This window comes from Otolemur garnettii, unplaced genomic scaffold, assembly GCF_000181295.1.
Source record: "Otolemur garnettii isolate 467f Iridium unplaced genomic scaffold, OtoGar3 scaffold00007, whole genome shotgun sequence".
NCBI lineage: Eukaryota > Metazoa > Chordata > Mammalia > Primates > Galagidae > Otolemur > Otolemur garnettii.
The window spans coordinates 20,499,806-20,519,654 of record NW_003852402.1 but is presented as its reverse complement, the minus strand read 5'-3'; the positions used below and the strand labels follow the sequence as shown (position 1 = coordinate 20,519,654).

The window sequence follows — 19,849 nt, the reverse complement described above, 5'->3', positions numbered from 1 at the left end:
TCGCCCTGGGTAGAGTGCTGTGGTGTCACAACTCACAGCAACCTCCAACTTCTGGGCTTAGGCAATTGTCTTGCCTCACCCTCCCGAATGGCTGGGACTACAGGTGCCCACCACAACGCCCACCTTTTTTTTTTGAGACAGAGCCTCAAGCTGTCGCCCTGGGTAGAGTGCTATGGGATCTTAGCTCACAGCAACCTGCAACTCCTGGGCTCAAGCAATTCTCCTGCCTCCGCCTCCCAAGTAGCTGGGACTACAGGCACCCCGCCACAACGCCCAGCTATTAACGCTGGGCTATTTTTTTGTTGCAGTTTGGCTGGGGCCGGGTTCAAACCCACCACCCTCCATATATGGGGCGGTGCCCTACCCACTGAGCCACATGTGCCACCCACTTGTGACGACTATTTTATCAAAACTAAGAATTTATACACTAAAGTAAGAAAGCCCTGGACCTTATCAGAGAACCAATTCTCATCTATAAGGATTTCTCAAGGATTACTTGAGAAAGATAAAGGGTCCAGTATAGACCTGTTATGTACTAGAACTTTAAACAAAAAAGAATGAGAAAACACCAGTTTTGGATATACTAATCTTTTGGTATTGAGGGTGATGGTTAAGTAAAGGTATATTTAGGAACTAAATACGTAGGGAATAATTAAAGGAATAATTAAGTTATTTGCTTGTTTCTAGGGTCATTCCTAACTGTCAGTTCAGATCAAAAACAGCACGTCTCAAAACTTTTACAGCTAACCAGATAGATGAAATCAAAGACCCTTCTGGACTCTTTTATATCCTTCCTTTTCAAAAGGTAATCCTTTTGTGTCATTTCTAGCATTGTAGAGTTAAACAAGTTGGGGTTTTTTTTGTTGTTTTTTGCAGTTTTTGGCCGGGACCTGCAGCATATGGGGCTGGCGCCCTACTCCTTTGAGCCACAGGCGCTGCCCGAGTTAAACAAGTTTTTTATTGTGTGTATAAGGCCGTGTGTGTCTGTATAAAACACCTTTAGGTTTCTCAGAAAAGGTGACTTAAATTTTAACTAAGATCTAATTAAACCAAATACTGAGATTCAGTTGATTAGGACAAAACAAATGACAATGATTTAGTTACAGATTGTGAGTTGCTAAATTTTACTTACGTTAAACCTAAACATTATGCACATATTAATTTAAGAAAATATATTTAGAGAGTCATCTCTATATGTTGTTGCATCTTTTGAACCCTTGACATCTCAGTTATTTATTTGTAATTTTTTTAACTTTTAAAAGGAGAAAAACATACCAGTGTAATTAAGTAAAATTCATATAGCAGTAGACTAGAGAAGGTAATGATAATCATAAATCATAAACACATAGATCATGTATACATTAATGCATTTATGGGGTACAATGTGCTGATTTCATATACAATTAGGAACGCTTACATCACACTGGTTAATTAACACACACCTCATCTTGTTTACTTAATTATTGTGTTAAGACATTCATACTCTATAATTAATAGATTGGACATGTATCCTTGCAATATGCACCGTAGGTGTGAACCCACCATTCACCCTCCCTGGATGTGACCTCCTCTTTGCCCTCCCACCCCCGCTCCTCCCTCCTTCCTCCTGGGCCATAGTTGTGATCTATTCTATATATGAAAGTGTGATTGGAAATTGGTTTCATAATAGTACTGAGTACGTTGGATATTTTTTCTTCCATTCTTGAGATACTTTACTAAGTAGGATATGTTCCAGCTCCATCCATGTAAATGTAAAAGAGGTAAAGTCTCCGTCTTTTTTAAGGCTGCATAATATTCCATGGTGTACATAATCGGATTTTTAAAAATTGTTTAAATATTCTTCATAATCATAAAAATGTTTTTTAGGGCTACTTGGTGAATTGGGATGTCCAAAGACAAGTGTGGGATTACCTTTTTGGAAAAGAAATGTATCAGGTAACAAATTAGAGTATGTATTCAAATTGTATTTCTCTGTCTTATTTGAATGAAAAATTAGAACTTAATATTTGGAGATTTATAAATGTATGAGTGTTTCCAGTACATATTTAACTCCATTTTAAATATAGCTTTCCCTAGCTTTGATTTTCTAAGTATTTAATAAATGCAAGTGAATAAAATTTCTATGTTGAAGTAGAGGTTGAGAAAGTCTTACCTTATAAGTGTTTAACCTTATCTGAAAGCAAGACTAAAATTTTACTTCTGGCTTTCGCCGGATATGCCATCTTCCAATAATTCACCAAAATGACGAACACAAAGGGAAAGAGGAGAGGCACATGTTCTCTAGGCCTTTTGGAAAACATGGAGCCGTACCTTTGGCCACATACTTGGGAATCTACAGGAAGGGTAATATTGTAGACATCAAGGGAACGATACTGTTCAGAAAGGCATGCCCCACAAATGTTACCACGGCAAAACTGGAAGAGTCTACAATGTTATCCAACGGGCTGTTGATACTGTTGTAAACAACCAAGTTAAGGGCAAGATTCTTGCCAAGGGGATTAATGCTCCTATTGAGTATACTAAGCACTCTAAGAGCCAAGATAGCCTCCTAAAATGTGGAGGAAAATGACCAAAAAAAGAAGGCAGCCAAAGAGAAAAATAAGATACCTGGGTTCAGCTGAAGCGCCAGACAAGGGCACTCCATGAGAACCAGAGCAAGGAGCCTGAGCTGCTAGAACTTATTCCCTATGAATTCATAGCATCATAGGTATAAAAAATAAAAGGCTACTATAAAAAAAGGGAAAATTATTTGATTTCTACTATTACTAGACCAATTCAGTGTATATTGTGTTTATGTTCACCATAGAATATTTGTTTACATATCTGAATGTGTGAATATTATAAGAGAATTTTGTACTTTTATTATCTATAGTATGGCTATAGGTATACTGAGAGAATGTTCAAGTTTTTAATACTTCTCAATGTGTGGGAGAGAATTATATAAAGTTGAATATCTTTTCTGAAAATTTTTATTTTCTGCTTTCTTTTAACAATGTAACCTAATTGTATGCATAAACTTGAATTTCTTTAAGCTTCTTGCTCTTTTCCTATTAAAAACATAACACCCCCGTACTTGTAGTTATTCATTACTTCTTTACAATTGTCTTTAAGCAATTCAACAGTAACATTTCATCAATGCTACCTTTAAGAGAGATAAAATTGAATAGTAGTTAAGTCCATGGATTCGGTAACTAGTCTCTCTGGGTTCAAATCCTAGCTGTTCCCTAAGTGGGTTTATGAATTTTGGTAACTTACTCATCTTTTCTTTTCTTTTTTTGGTTTTTGAGACAGAGTCTCACTCTGTTGCCTAGGCTAGGCTACAGAAACCTCAAACTTCTGGGTTCAAGAGATCCTCCTGCCTTGGCCTCCAGAGTAGCTGGGACTACAGGTGTGAGCAGCCACACCCAGCTAAGTTTTCTGTTTTTAATAGAGACAGGGTCTCACTCTTGCTCAGGCTGGTCTTGAGCTCCTGAGCTCCAAGGAGCCACTGCCTTGGCCTCCCAGAGTGCTAGGATTATCGGCATAAGCCAAGGTGCCAGCCTATTCAACTTCTCTAGGCCTCAGTTTGCTTATCTATTGAGTAAGGGTAATAATAAGACTTATCTCATGAAAATCATGTGTGCATTAAATAGTTTTGTTAATATATGTAATATAAGTGTTGATAATTATGAATTACAAAACTTCTTGTAATTTTTTTCCTCCCATAGGTTGATTTTTTGGATACTAATATTATTATCACAGAACCATATTTTAACTTCACTTCAATTCAAGAATCAATGAATGAAATTCTATTTGAAGAATATCAGTTCCAAGCAGTATTAAGAGTAAATGGTGAGTTAAAGTTTTCGTTAAAATTGAGTTATACGAATATAGATATGAATAGGATAAAGAAATCCTTAAAATCTCAGAATACTAGGTGGTATTCTTTAGTTCTGAAAGAAATACAAGTTGGAATTTCTTTTTCCTTTGTGATTTGTCATCCTCTTACAGGGAAAAACTTAGAATTTTATTTATTCATTCATTCATTTATTCATTTTTTTAAGGAAGAGCCTTACTGTCTCCCAGATTGGAGGGCAGTGACCTCATCATAGCTCACTGCAACCTCAAACTCCTGGTCTTAAGCAGTCCTCCTGCTTCAGCCTCCCAAGTAGCTGGGATTATAGGCATGTGCCACCATGTCCAGCTAAGTTTTATATATATATTTTTTAATAGAAATGAAGTCTCAGTTTTTCTTAGGTCTCAAACTATGGGCCTCAAGCATTCCTTCTACCTGGGCCTCCCAAACTGCTAGGATTTAGGGCAACAGCTATCATGTCCAGTCTAAAACTTGGGATTTTAAAACTAGATGGATCCTTAGAGATTATATAGACTTCTTTCAATTTACAGCATATATTATAAATATATATAAATGTATTATTTATATTAATATTTAACAAATATGAATAATATATTTCCCCCAATCAAGCACTAATCACATATTTCTAAACCTTGAAGGATTATTCTGAGGTAGTTATGTTTTCTGTCACTGATGTTTTTGGCTATTATTGTTACTGTTGTTTGAAACATTTTTTTTTTGAGGCAGTCTCACTCTGTTGCCCCAGACTAGAGTACTATGGTGTCATGGCTCATAGCAACCTCAAACCCACGTACTTAAGCAATTCTCTTGCCTCAGCTCGTGGAGTAGCTGGGATTACAAGCATACCCTATCCTTCCGGGCTAGTTTTTCTATTTTTAGTAGAGATAAGGTCTCCTTCCTTAGGCTAGTGGCAAACTCCTCAGCTCATGGGATCCACCTGCTTCAGCCTCCCAGAGTGCTAAGATTACATGCATGAGCCATCAGCTGGCTTTTTGAAACAATGTTAATTGCTCAGGCTGCCAGTGTGAGAGAAAACAATCTGTACCAGTCCTACAGAAGCAAGTTTCTTACAGGTTAGGATTACATTCTAGGATTGTGTACAATGAAAGTACTGTACATAAATAATTAGCTTAAGTCCCTATTTGGTATAAGCAGCAGTAATACTGTAATGATTAAGAGCACAATCCCCAGAAGTATTCTCAACCAAGGGTGTTTTTTTCTCCCCTGGGGACATTTGGCAATGTCTAGAGACGTTTTTTTAGCTCATAATTGGGAGATTGCTACTGGCATCTAGTGCATTGAGGCCAAAGTGTTGTTAAACATCCTGCAATGCGCCGGAAAGCCCCAAACGTGTCAATAGTTGGAGGATTGAGAAACCCTGTTCTGAAGCCATATTGTGTTAGATTTGAATTCCAGCTCTGCTACTTCCTAGTGTGTGACTTTGCCACATTACTGAACTTCTCTGTGCTTCAGCTTTCTCATTTGTAAAGTGGGATCGTTCTGACTCTCCTTGTCTAGTTTAGAATAGGGCCCCACATGTAATAACTGCTCAGTAAAAATCAGCTAGTGCTGTAATAATTATTGTAAACTATGAATATTTAACATTACAAACTGATCACAATTTTTTTTACTATATTGCCCATATAAGTGTGATATTTTAAAAGTTTAGCACTACAGAGATCTTTTTTTTGGGGGGGGGGGTTTGCTGAGTTTGAACCCACCACCTCCGGCATATGGAACTGGCGCCCTACTCTTTTGAGCCACAGGTGCCGCCCTCTACAGAGATCTTTTGACAATTATGAATATTATAAACTAATATTTTTCTTACAATTAAAGGGGAACTTTTTGTCATGGTGCTTGCTTTAGTTTTCTAGCTTTGTTATTGCTTTAAATTAATGTTATTTAATTTAATGTCACTTTTTTCTTTATCTTTTCTTAATAGCTGGGGCTCTCAGTGCACATAGGTATTTCCGAGATAATCCTTCTGAATTATGCTGTATCATTGTAGATAGTGGATATTCCTTTACACATATAGTTCCTTATTGCAGAAGTAAAAAGAAAAAAGAAGCAATTATTCGGTGAGTTACATTTAATTGTTATGTTATTTCTAGGATGAAATGGATGAAATCTGTGATAACTGAACCAAATTTGAATTCTTCCCTTGTAGGATAAATGTGGGAGGAAAGCTCTTAACCAATCATCTAAAGGAGATCATATCCTACAGGTAATACTGAGGTTTGATTCTCTGGGAAAGTGGAACTCTGGGTAATGAACTTTTTTTAAAAAAAATTTCAGAATATTAGGGGATGTACACACTTTGTTTTTGCACAGATTGAGTCTAAGCGGCACTGTACACAATAAATGTGAATTTACCCATCCCTTCTTCCTCCCTCCCCCAGCTTGATTTCCGTTGAGATTTATTTCCATGCCTGCACTTAAGTGTTAATCAACTTGTTCTAATTTGGTACTGAATACATGTGTTTGTCTCTACATTCCTGTGATGTTTCACTTAGAAGAATCCTTTCCACTTCTGTCCAGGTTGTTGAGGATGAACTTACGTAAAGTAATTTAAAATCGTTTCTTACTTTTAGTTGTAACCATCAGTGCCCTTTCTGTATTTTTGCTTAAAAAGCTACATCACATACGTAAACGCTAGTGATGTTCAAATTGGAAAGCTTTCTAGTATGTGAATGGCAGTGTACACGAAAAAGATACTTCTAAATTCTAAGGAGTTTACATGAACATTTGTGCTACTGTTTTTAGTTTTATTGTGTTTAAAAACATACTTAGAATTCTTAAATCTCAATTTTTGCTACCTTAACTTTGGATGGTATGATACTATCCATATCTCTCTGCTTCTATCTTTATGTTACGTGAGAAAATAACTAGATTTATATTTCCTTCTATTTTTTTTCTGTCATTTTTCTTCTGTCAGCTGTACCACTGCTTTTTTAAAGGCTTTGTTGAGAGATAATTCATCTACCATGTAATTCAGACATTTAAAATGTCTTTTAACATATATGTATACATTACAATCAATTTTAGAATATTTTCATTAAAAAAAGGAACCCATTGCCCTTAGCTATCACCCTGAGAATCTCCATCCCCTCTAGCTTTAGTAATTAAAAAAAATTCTTTTTATTTTGAAAGTAATTCTAGACTCGGGAAATTGCAAATATAGTGTGTGGTGTCCTGTATCCCCTTAATGATGTCTTTTTTTTTTTTTTTGAGAGTCTCACTTTCACCCTCGGTAGAGTGCCTTGGCATCATAGCTCACAGCAACCTCAAAGTCTTTGGCTCAAGCAATTCTCTTGCCTTAGTCTTCCAAGTAGTTGGGACTACAGGAGCCACCACAATGCCCAGCTATTTTTAGAAATGAGGTCTCACTCTTGCTCAGGCTGGTCTAGAATGCCTGGGCCTCCCAGAGTGCTGGGATTACAGGCGTGAGCCATTGTGCCCAGTCCCTTAATGATATCTTATTTAACTGTAGTACAACATCGAAACAATGAAATTGACATTGATACAATACTGTCAACTAGACTGCAGATCGTATTCAATTTTTACCATATTTTACACACATTCATTTGTGTGGGAGTATTTATAGTTCTGTGTACTTTTTATCCTGTGTATAGATTTGTGTAATCACCACCACAATGAAGATACAGAACCACAGAGAAAGTCCTCTATGCTGGCCCTTTATATTGGCTGCCCCCACCCCATCCTTTACCCCCTTCCCCGTCCTTCTCCCATGGCAACGGCTAATCTGCTTTCCATCGTAATATTTTTGTTATTTCAAGAATGTTACAGTTTCAAATAGCTAGAAAGAGATTTTGAATACAGGCAGTCCCAGGTTATAACGAGATAAATTCTGTAGATCTGTTGTTAAGTTGAATTTGTATGTAAAATGGAACCAACACATTTACCTCTTACTTGTAATAGCCTCCATTTCTAAATGTGAGTGACATGTCAGTAGAATGTAACTCAGGGATTCACTATAATAGTCTCCATTGGTAAGTGTGAATTATTTGTAAGTTGGATGTTTATAACTCAGGGACTGCTGGTACTTGCAACTCAAAGAAATGAAAGATACTGAAATGAAGGATATTCTAATTACCCTGATCTGATCACTATATATTATTTGTATCACTGTGTGGACTATTAATATATACAGTTATTTTGTGTCAATTTAAAAAATATACATGTACATTTTTAAATACGGGGCAGGCAACTCTCATTCTTGCTGTACATATAACAGTTTTAACCTTAAAAATAATTATAGGATGGGAATGGTGGCTCACATATATAATCCTAGTACTCTGGGAGGCCAAGGCAGGACGATTGCTTGAGGTCAAGAGTTAGAGACCAGCCTGGACAACCTAGCAAGATCCTTGCCTCTGTGGAAAAAAAAAACAAAAAAAGTCGACAGGGCATGATAGTGAGCCCCTATAGTTCCAGCTACTCTGGAGGCTGAGGTGGGATTGCCTGAGCCCAGGAGTTGTTGGCTGCAATGAGCTTTGATGATTGCACTCAAGTCTGGGAGGTACAGTTGTAGCAAGACCTTGTCTCTTACAAAAAATTATATACTAGAAGACAAAAAGAATTTACAGAACAGAGTCATACAGATTTATATGGTATATAGCCAGTAGGTATTTGACTTTTCTCTCTTTTTTTAACTTTTTTTTGCAGTTTTTGGCTGGGGCCGGGTTTGAACCCACCACCTCTGGTAGGCTCTACTCCTTTGAGCCACAGGCACTGCCCTTGACTTTTCTCTTTAAGCATAATGCTGTGCAGTTTCTTTTTTTTGAGACTGGAGCCTCCAGCTGTCCCCCTGGGTAGAGTGCTGTGGCATCACAGCTCACAGCAACCTCCAAGTCCTGGGCTCAAGCGAGTCTCCTGCCTCAGCCTCCCAAGTAGCTGAGACCACAGGCGCCCACCACAACGCCTGGCTATTTTTTTTTTTGGTTGCAGCCATCATTGTTGTTTGGTGGGCCCAGGCTGGATTCAAAACCGCCACCTTGGGTGTATGTGGCTGGTGCCTTAGCCATTTGAGCCACAGGCACCAAGCCGCAATTTCTTACTTATTTTTTCTTTCTTTCTTTTTTTTTTTTTTTTGACACAGAGTCTCACTCTGTTGCCCAGCTAGGGTGTCATAGTGTTATATCTCACAGCAGCCTTAAACTCCTAGGCTTGAGTTATCCTCCTGCCTCAGCCTTTTGCATACCTGGAACAATAGGCACGCACCTGTTTCTTTCTTTCTTTTCTTTCTTTCTTTCTCTTTTTCTTCTTTCTCTCTTTCTTTCTTCTCATTCTGTTACCCTGGGTAGAGTGCCGTCCCATCATACCTCACAGCAACCTCAAACTCTTGGGCTTGAGAGACCCTCTTGCCTCAGCCTCCCAAGTAGCTGGGACTACAGGTGCCCCCCCCCACACACACACACACAATGCCCAGCTATATTTTTAGAGACAGAGTCTCATTCTTGCTGAGGCTGGTCTCAAACTTCTGAGCTCAGGTGGTCCACCTGCCTCAGCCTTCCAGAGGGCTAGGATTATAAGCATGAGCCACCACACCCAGCCTGCCGAGGGTTGTCTTGAACTCTTGGCTTCAATCAGTCCTCCTGTGTTGGTCTCCAAAAGTGCTGGGATTATAGGCTCAAACCACTGTGCCTGGTTGTTTTCATAAATACATTTATATATTTTTGAGACAGAGTCTCACTAGGTCATCCTTGGTAGAGTGACATGGCATCACAGCTCACAGCAATCTCCACCTCTTGGGCTTAAGCAATTCTCTTGCCTCAGCCTCCCAAGTAGCTGGGACTACAGGTGCCGGCCGCAACGCCCAGCTATTTTTTTGTTGCAGTTGTCGTCGTTTAGCTGGGCCAGGCTGAGTTCAAACCTGCCAGCCTCTGTGTATGTGGCCGGCACCCTACCCTCTGAGTTATGGGCACCACCTGTTTTCATAAATATTGAAATTGAAAACATTTAGATGCCACTTTTACTTCTAGCTAAATCTCTCTTGTTTTCTCTGGCCATGTTTAGGATTAACACTACAACCAGAAAACAGAAAACTCTTAAGTAGCATTTATGGCATGGGAATGCTGTTCACTACAGTCCCCCCAAAATTTGGCTTGATTTTAATAAGTTTGGGTATATAGTCCTCCACACCGGTCAGATTAGAGGAGGCAAACTGGAAAGAGAGAATAGGTTGCAACAGATGCGAAGTTTCCAAAACCAAGGCAGTTTGGAGCCAGAGCTTGTGCATTAACTCCTCCAGGTTGAATGAATGAAGAACTCATGTTAAACAAACAAAGGTGTTGAATTTCAACTTTGAGGAGGATAAGCTGGCAAAAATAGCTAGGAATATTTATTATAAAGAATAATGACTCATGCCTGTAATCCCAGCACTCTGGGAGGCTGAGGCAGGTGGATTGCTTTAGCTCACAGGTTCGAGACCAGCCTGAGCCAGAGCGAGACCTCATCTCAAAATAGCTGGGCATTGTCATGGGTGCCTGTAGTCCCAGCTACTCCGGAGGCTGAGGCAAGAAAATTGCTTCAGCCCAAGTGTGTGAGGTTGCTGTGAGCTATGATACGACGGCACTCTACTGAGGGTGACAAAGTAAGACTCTGTCTCAAAAAAAGAAAAACAAAAAACAAACAAACAAAAACCTAATAATTAAACCAAGGTGGTAGGCCAGGCAAGGTGGCTTATGCTTATAGTCCCAGCTACTCCGGACACTGAGTCAAGAAGACCGCTTCAGCTTAAGAACTTGAGGTTGCTGTGGGCTATGACACTATAGCATTCTACCCAGGGAGACTCTGTCTCAAAAAAAAAAAAAAAAAAAAAAAGATTTAAAATTTCAAAATATATTTTAAGTGATAATTATGAATTATATCTAAATTTTTCCCATTCCAAATATTACAACTTTTATTTCTGTTAGGCAGCTACATGTTATGGATGAAACACATGTGATAAACCAAGTAAAAGAAGATGTATGCTATGTGTCTCAGGATTTTTATAGAGACATGGATATTGCAAAGTAAGTATAATTGTCGCCTGCATACTGGGAAGTTGATTCTTGAGGGTTGATGCACAAAATTAAAACGTTTTTGTTTTCCAGATTGAAAGGAGAAGAAAATACAGTAATGATAGACTATGTTTTGCCTGACTTCAGTACAATTAAGAAGGGCTTTTGTAAGGTAATTTTAAAACTTATTAAGGGTATTTATTAAAGTGACCACCTTAGTCATACGTGAAAAGCATTTTATGGTTCAGCTGGGATTAGTACGGCCTTAGAGAATTGTTGGTGACTACCTTCCAGGGACAAGTGAAATTTGAAAAGTTTCTCACTAAATTTATTTAGAAAAAGAGTATCAGCCAATTAATTGATAGGACACGGAACAAATCTAGAGAGAAACAGCATCATTACCTATGTTATGGTTAATCTGTTTCTGTTGATCGAAGAATCACTTTGAATCCAGTTAGAAATTGGTTACTTTCCTGTTTTGAAAATTATTAACATAGCTGACCCAAGGCCAAATTTTACTCCTGTTTGGTCTAATATGATAGGATTGTAGTTGAAAAGGACAAAATCCAGTGGACTTTCAAAGTGTTGGGAAGCAATTTATCTTGGATGTCACAATAATTTGTCCTTATCTTTGATGAGCTCAGATAAAATCAGTTCTGGGTCAGTGTGAAGTTTGCCCTTCTACTTACCAGCTTGACAAAGACTGCTGGGAGGTTAGAAATCGTTGGTCAGAAACATAAGGACATTTGCATAAGGAGACATTTATGTTGATATTCATTCTAGTATACTTTAAAAAACAGTAATAAAATTGGGAACAGCCTAAATATCCACTAGAGAAAGGATAATAAATAACTTCAAATACGTTCATATTATAAAATAATCACTAGTGAAAATGAAATAGAGCTACATGATGAACATGGATAAATCAGAAGTCTCATGTTGTTTAATAGAAAAGCAAGTTTTTGAAAGTGACATACCCTTTCAATCTCTGTGGAATAATAACATTATTTAGGTATACATAAATATGAAGAGTATAAACTATTTTTGTGAATGATGAAACATCAGATTTGAAAGGGGAATGCCAGTTTATCTGTAAAGTTGCATTAGGCCTGGAAGAGGTGGCTTACTGCCTGTAATCCCAGCACTTTGGGAAGACAAGACAAGAGGATATCTTGAGCCTAGGAGTACAAGAGGATGGGCAACATAGTGAGACTCTATCCCCACAAAATTTTGTTTAAAAATTAGCTGGGTGTGGTGGCATGTGCCTGTAGTCCCAGCTACTCAAGAGCTGAGGTAGGAGGCTCCCTTGAGTCCAGGACGTCAGTGTGGCAGAGAGCTATGATGGTGCCACTGCACTCTAGCCTAGGCGATGAGCGAGAAAAAGTAGAAATAAAAAGGGCAGGGGTGGGATGGGGCTTGGACTGCAATAGTTTATTCAACAGTACTTTCAAATACTTATGAAAAAGCTGCAACCTTGCTTTTATAGCGCTAATGATAGTAACAATAACAATAAAAATAAGGCCTGTAATATCACAGCGATTACAACTGATAGAAATTCCAGTTCATCTCTCATCAGAAAGAGGAAGCCCACTGAAGTGTGATGCATCTGGCTGACCTAAATGGAGAAAATTGCCCTCGTCATAATGATTATCACTTTCTGCAGAGCTGATGTGATATAAACTGATCATTTTTTTAATGGTTCCAGAACTGACTTTATGAGGGCCACGCAGTAAACATGGCCGACACTGACAAAAATACCAACTCCCAGCAACCCTTATAAATTCCTTCATTTATGTAAGTCTAAAACAAAAATCCTTTTGGGATTACACCCTTAAAAATAAAAACTGCTTGTCCTGGGTTATATATTAACAACTAATGGCATCATTGCTAACATTCAACAAGGATATCTAATTATGGCTCCCTCTCCTAGTTAGATAGTTGATCTTGGATAAGTCACATGGTCCTCTTCTATCAATAAGGAGTGTGAACTAGATAATGCCCAAGGTTTCGACAACTGTAATTCTTCAAGTCTGCATCTGTCTCAGGTTATTGTTATTATTTTTTTTAAGAGACAGGGTCTCATCTTGTTGCCCAGACTAGAGTACAATAGCACTATCATAGCTCATTGCAGCCTTGAACTCCTGGACAGTCCTCAAGTGCTCTTCCCACCTCAGCCTCCCTGGTAGTTAGGACTGTAAGCATGTACAACCATGTCCAGCAAACTTCAAAAAATTTTTTTCTGTAGTCATAGGGGTCTAGAACTCTTAAGTCTGAAACGATCCTCCTGCTTATTTTGTTAATACCCAGAGTGGCTTGGCTTTAAATGAATTTGTATTTTTAAATTTGTAAATTTAAAGGAAAAAATTTCCATTCTGCCTACGAAGGAAAAATACCTGTGTGAGGAAAGATATTCTCTTTGTTACCAAAGCAATAACTTAGTTGAGTTTAAAGTGATTTATAGGTTTTTGTTCTCTCTGGAGTATTGTGAATATTCTGTAATTTTCAGGATAGTTTTTACTTAAAAATAATATTTTGAGCATGGAATTCCCAAATGATAGACATCTGATCATATCCAGATTGAATGGCAACGTAGTGAAAGGAATATTTTATATGAGCGTTTGGGTTTTTATGTGAATATCCTCTGAACAAGGTATAACCTTGAAGAACCCAATTGCACACTTACTGAAAGAAAAATATCCCCATCTTATAGGGTTTATGTGAGAATTCACCCAGGCATGTTTGAAATGTGCCTAATACAATGAATGGCACATTGTTGGTTCACATGTCATTATTCAAGAGTTTACTGAATGCCTCCTATGTACCGGTTACTATCTTATGTTTGGCAGTGGATATGTGGAGGTGAGTGCTATGGGCTGAGAAGGGCACTATAGGGTGATGGAGAATAGTGGAGGGTCTTTTTATTTGGAAGTCAGAAAAAACTCTGAGAAAACTGAAATCTGAATAGAGAGTAGATGGCTTGATATGTTAAGGAACCTTTATATCTAAGTCAAATGAAATGAATGTAATTGACTCTAGAAGAGCTGACGAATCTATAATATTGAAAGAAACAGTTACTTTAGTGATACAGAATATCGTGGAAGGAGATTATTTGTTTCTGGCTCCTTTAGCAACAGAACGTGTAGGTTAGCAGAAAATAAAGAACAAGAGAATATAAGTCATGGTTGTTCAAAGTTTGTGTTGTGTTATGGACATAGGCCTCCTACTAAGTTGGCGTTATCAAGTAATTTCAAGGATAAAACTATTTTCTTTTTGGCAGGGGCTGGGTTTGAACCCACCACCTCTGGCATATGGGGCCAACGCCCTACCCCTTTGAGCCACAGGTACCACCCAAGACTGTATTTTCTTAAATCATTTGGAGATTAATTTTGAATAGAGTGTGAATAGTAAAGAAATTCAAAGATGTAGGCTTTTTACACTAGGGAAAGGGGAAATACTAATAGAATACAACCACACACCTAGTAAACACCTGCTGTAGGGAGGAAAGATAAATGCCTGAAGTGGGAAGTGAAAGTAGATAGTGGCAGGAACACAAGACATGCTGATTTTTTTTTATTATTATTTAAAGTGGATTCTTTGTTCTCTAAAATTGCAATCAGTGTACCATTGATAGATTATAAAGTTCCCTGTTTTCTGTTCTCCTTTTCTGTATTTTAAAAATGTGTGAAATAAAGCTTCTAGATTGTCCTTGGGGGGCTGTATTAGAGGCAGGAATTATTTGTGTGGTTTGAACGACAGGAGAGAAGGCCACCTTTTTCTAACTTTTGAGAATGTTGGTACTTACAAGAACATAGTTAACATATTAGTATTACATATCACTAAAAATTTCTTTTTTTTTTTTTTTTTTGAGAGACAGAGTCATACTTTGATACCCATGCTAGAGTGCCGTTCTGTTAGCCTAGCTCATAGCAACCTCAAACTCCTGAACTCAAACGATCCTCCTTCCTCAGCCTCCAAAGTAGTTGGCACTATAGACACCCATCACTGTGCCTGGCTAGTATTTTCTGTTTTTAGTAGAGACGAGGTCTCATTCTTCTTCAGGCTGATCTCAAACTCCTGAGCTCAAGGGATCTTCCTGCCTTGGCCTTCCAGAGTGCTAGATGTACAGGCAGAAGCCACCTTGCCCACTCATTACTAATTATTATTTGCCATCTGAGCAGATAATGTAATTTAAACTTTTAATCTTATTTTCCTTTAAGCCAAGGGAAGAGATGGTGTTGAGTGGAAAATATAAATCTGGGGAACAGATTCTTCGTCTGGCCAATGAGCGATTTGCTGTTCCCGAAATACTTTTTAATCCTTCTGATATAGGCATTCAAGAAATGGGAATTCCAGAAGCCATTGTCTATTCAATTCAGAACTTACCTGAAGGTGCGTAAATAATTACAGTAAAATATTGAAGAATAATGGTATGTTTAAATATCATGTGCTCTATGAACCCTGTGTCTTCTCAGTAATTTCAGGCAAATGGCAAGTCTCTTTTATTTACAGAGATTTCAGATCCCATGATACACTTAAATAAGTCTTGATGCTGGACGTGACGACGTGTACCTGTAATCCCAGCTACTTGGGAGGATCAATTGAGCCTAGGAGTTTGGGACCAGCCTAGGGAACATGTCTCAAATTTTTTTTTTACTTGATTCATCCTACATTATAAATCTAATATAGGAAAAGTCATTAAAGAGTATTTTTATAGCTTATCATCCTCGTTCATAAGGGAGACTCTAGCACATTCAGGATGCTTTCCTCTCATTTAAAAAAAAAATTTAGAAGTCACAAACAGTTATCACCTCATTATTTCACAACTATGTTCATATTAATACCACATTTTATATAGAGTTGTAATTGTGATATATGCAGGATTTTGTACTATACTGCTTTAGTGTTGTGAGACTCAGTGTTAATATAAGAGAACGCTACCTTTTTTTTTTTTTCTTTGAGACAGAGTCTCATTATGTCACCCTCAGTACAGTGCTGTGGCATCACAGCTCATGGCAATCTCCAACTCTTGGGCTGAAGTGATTCTCTTGCTTCAGCCTCCCGAGTAGCTGGGACTGCAGGTGCCCATCACAACACGTGGCTATTTTTTGGTTGTAGTTGTCATTGTTGTTTGGCAGCTCCTGGCCAGGTTCAGACCTGCCAGCTCCAGTGTATGTGGCAGGCACCCTACCCACTGAGCTACAGGTGCTAAGCCTCTACCCTTATTTTGGTGAACAGAACTATTAAATGGGATGGCCAATCCCTATTAATTCCTGACGGATTTCCTGGTGGTGCTTTGTAGGCTTTTTTTTTTTTTTTTTTAAATTAAAAGACAGAGTCTCGCTGTGTTGCTCATGCTGGACTCTGAATTTCTGGGCTCAAGCAGTGTGTGTCTGCTTCAACCTTCCAACTAGCTGGGACTATAGGCTTTTTTTTTGAGACAGAGCCCCAAGCTGTCCCCCTGGGTAGAGTGCCATGGTGTCGCAGCTCACAGCAACCTCCAACTCCTGGGCTCAAGCGAGTCTCCTGCCTCTGCCTCCCAAGTAGCTGGGACCACAGGTGCCCGCCACAGCGCTCCGCTATTTTTTTTGGTTGCAGCCATCATCGTTGTTTGGCGGGCCCGGGCTGGATTCGAACCTGCCACCTTAGGTGTATTTGGCTGGCCCCTCAGCCACTTGAGCCACAGGCAGTGAGCCAACGTTTTTTGTTTTTTTTTTAATTAAAAGACAGAGTCTTGCTGTATTGCTCTTGCTGGACTCTGAACTTCTGGACTCAAGCAGTGTGCGTCTGCTTCAACCTTCCAACTAGCTGGGACTATAGGCTTTTTTTTTTTGAGACAGAGCCTCAGGCTATCCCCCTGGGTGGAGTGCTGTGGCATCACAGCTCACAGCAACCTCTAACTCTTGGGCTCAAGCGAGTCTCCTGCCTCAGCTTCCCAAGTAGCTGGGAACACAGATGCTCGCCACAGTGTCTGGCTATTTTTGGTTGCAGCCGTCATTGTTGTTTTGGTGGCCCGGGCTGGATTTGAACCCGCCACCTTAGGTGTATGTAGCTGGCACCTTAGCCACTTGAGCCACAGGCTTTTGATACTGGCTAAGCTTATGTTTCCCCCCAGTAGATCCCTTTTTTAGACTGAGTCTCACTCTGTTGTTAAGGCTGGAGTGCCATGGTTTATCTAACAGCAACCTCAAACTCCTGGGTTTAAGCGATTTTCTTGCCTCAGCCTCCTGCATAGCTGAGACTGTACATGTGAGCCATGATACCTAACTAATTTTCCTATTTTTATTTTATTTTTTGGAGATAGTCTAACTTTGTCATCCTTAGTAGAGTGCTGTGGCGTCATGGCTCACAGCAAATTCAAACTCATGGGCTCAAGAGATCCTTTTGCCTCAGCCTCACAAGTAGCTGGGACTACAGGGACCTGCCACAACACCTGGCTATTTTTTACTCCTGTTCTTGCTCAGGCTGGTCTCGAACTTGTGAGCTTAGGAAATCCACCTGTCTCAGCCTCCCAGAGTGCTAGGATTGTAGGCATGAGCATGGCTAGTTTTTTTATTTTTAGTAGAGCTGGTGTCTCACTTTTCCTCAGCCTGGTCTCAAACTCCTGAGCTCACTGGATCCTCCTTCCTTGGCCCTACAGAGTGCTTGGATTGTATGCATAAGCCACTGAGCCTTGCCCACACTTAGATCCCGTCTTTAAATACTGTTACAGAGTCTAAGAGGGCATACATTATCAAATGTATGTATTGCACAATAATTATGTTTCACTCAGTGAGATAACATGGAAAGTAAGGATCATAGGTTAAATGCCATAAAAGACTCCTTTCCAACTTTATGCTTGCTCACCATCTCAGCCTACAGCAAGGCCCCTCCATTTTAGGGAAGAATGATTATAATTATCAGAGGTCTGCTACTAGAATGTCACTCACTTACATACAGCTTGCATGAGTACATAGTAAGTAGCCAGTAGTTAACCCCCCTCACCCTGGCTTTTTCTTTTAAAGGTCCATGAGGTCATATTTCACTCTGCTTAGTGTCTCTAGTTATGTATACTCTAATCTCGTTACAAATCGTAGACTGGATCTCAAAAATCATGTGGTTCCTCAACTAGTAACTGTAATCCTTAGTTGCTTTTTAAAAAATGTTTAAAGAGGGGCAGCGCCTGTGGCTCAAAGGGGTAGGGCGCTAGCCCCATATGCCGGAGGTGGAGGGTTCAAACCCAGCCCTGGCCAAAAACTGCAAAAAAAAAAATGTTTAAAGGAATTTTAATTTTTTTTTTAGAGACAGAGTCTCACTTTATCACCCTTGTTAGAGTGCCATGACATCACACCTCACAGCAACCTGCAACTCCTGGGTTTAGGCGATTCTCTTGCCTCAACCTCCTAAGTAGCTGAGACTAAAGGCACCTGCCACAATGCCCGGGTATTGTTTGTTGCAGTTTGGCCAGGGCCAGGTTCAAACCTGCCACCCTCAGTATATGGGGCCGGCGCCCTACCCACTGAGCCACAGGCGCCACCCAAGGAATTTTAATTTTTTTAGAGGCGGGGTCTTGCTCTGTCACTTAGACTGGCTGGAGGGCAGTGGTTTGATCATAACTCACTGCCTGGACTAGGATCTAACTCCTGGGCTCAAGGGATCTTCCCTGCTCAGCCTCCCAATGTAGCTGGGACTCTAGGCATGTGCTTTCATGCCTGGCTAAGTTTTAAAAGTTTTTGTAGAGAGAGACAATATCTGACTATGTTGCTCAGACTGGCCTAATTGTTAACTTACCTCATCTACTACGTCTTTCCAGAGTAAGTGAAAAGAATTTCTAAGACCTTTTTTCCCCCTTTCTCCTTTTGTTTTCCTTTTACAGAAATGCAGCCACATTTTTTTAAGAACATTGTTCTGACAGGAGGAAATTCCCTCTTCCCAGGATTTAGGGATCGCGTTTACTCAGAAGTTCGATGTCTTACTCCAACAGATTATGATGTTTCTGTCGTGCTGCCTGAAAAGTAAGTGTTGCTTTATATAGAAACAAAACCTGGAATTCACCTTGTAGAAAAGGTGGTCCGTAGGCAGGCTTGCGTTTAAAGCCTGGTTCTCCCATGTTGTAAGCTGATTTAACCAGTTGGAGCTTCATTTTCCTTTGTTCAGAAATTGAAGTGATAAACCTTGCATTTCAGTGAGTTAAATGTAATGGAAGGATGTAAGTGCTAACCATAGTGTTTGGTACATAATGGGTGCTCAATTAACATGCAACTCCTTCCATATAGCAAACCAGTCCTTGTTCCTAAAAGATTTTTACAGGCAAAGCAATCAGGTTATTTATGTGATTTATCTGAGATACCATTTCTTGACAGTTTTCATTTTCATTTATTTATTTATTTATTTTTTCTGAGACAATCTCGCTGTGTTGCCCTGGGTAGAGTGCCGTGGAGTCATAGCTCACAGCAACCTCAAACTCTTAGGCTCAGGCAACCTCTTACTTCAGCCTCCAGAGTAGCTGGGACTATAGGCATCCACCACATTGCCCTGCTAGTTTTTCTTTTCTTTTCTTATTTTTTTTTTTTTTTTTTTTTGAGACAGTCTCACTAAGTTGACTTGGGTAGAGTGCCGAGCCTCATAGCTCACAGCAGCCTCAAACTCCTGGGCTCAAGTGATTCTCTGGTCTAAGCCTCCTGAATAGCTGGGACTACAGGTGCCCACCACAATGTCCAGCTATTTTTAGAGATGGGGTCTTGCTCTAGTTTTTATCAAGAATAGAATTTAAGAATGGAATCATCAAGGTAAGTTATGTCAATTCATAAGTTGTTTTGGAATTTTGGAAAATTCTAAATATTTTTAATTTTAAATGACTTTAACATTTAAGTGTTCTTTTCTTAAGAATTCAAAACTGTGGCTCGGCGCCTGTAGCTCAAGTGGCTAAGGTGCCAGCCACATACACCTAAGGTGGCAGGTCCGAATCCAGCCCGGACCCACCAAACAACAATGA

The 19,849-nt window shown here is 39.3% G+C and overlaps 1 protein-coding gene across 1 annotated transcript in view; it reads left to right on the top strand.

Moving 5' to 3' along the window:
• ACTR6 (ARP6 actin related protein 6 homolog) overlaps nucleotides 1–19,849 on the top strand; it is a 23,335-nt gene that overhangs the window by 1,841 nt on the left and 1,645 nt on the right. Inside the window, exons 2-10 of the mRNA XM_012814167.2 lie at nucleotides 688–805; nucleotides 1,867–1,935; nucleotides 3,708–3,831; nucleotides 5,799–5,934; nucleotides 6,024–6,080; nucleotides 10,792–10,890; nucleotides 10,972–11,050; nucleotides 15,096–15,267; nucleotides 18,731–18,869. Of these exons, the coding sequence (XP_012669621.1) occupies nucleotides 688–805; nucleotides 1,867–1,935; nucleotides 3,708–3,831; nucleotides 5,799–5,934; nucleotides 6,024–6,080; nucleotides 10,792–10,890; nucleotides 10,972–11,050; nucleotides 15,096–15,267; nucleotides 18,731–18,869 (993 nt within the window). The remainder of the gene's footprint in view (nucleotides 1–687; nucleotides 806–1,866; nucleotides 1,936–3,707; nucleotides 3,832–5,798; nucleotides 5,935–6,023; nucleotides 6,081–10,791; nucleotides 10,891–10,971; nucleotides 11,051–15,095; nucleotides 15,268–18,730; nucleotides 18,870–19,849) is intronic.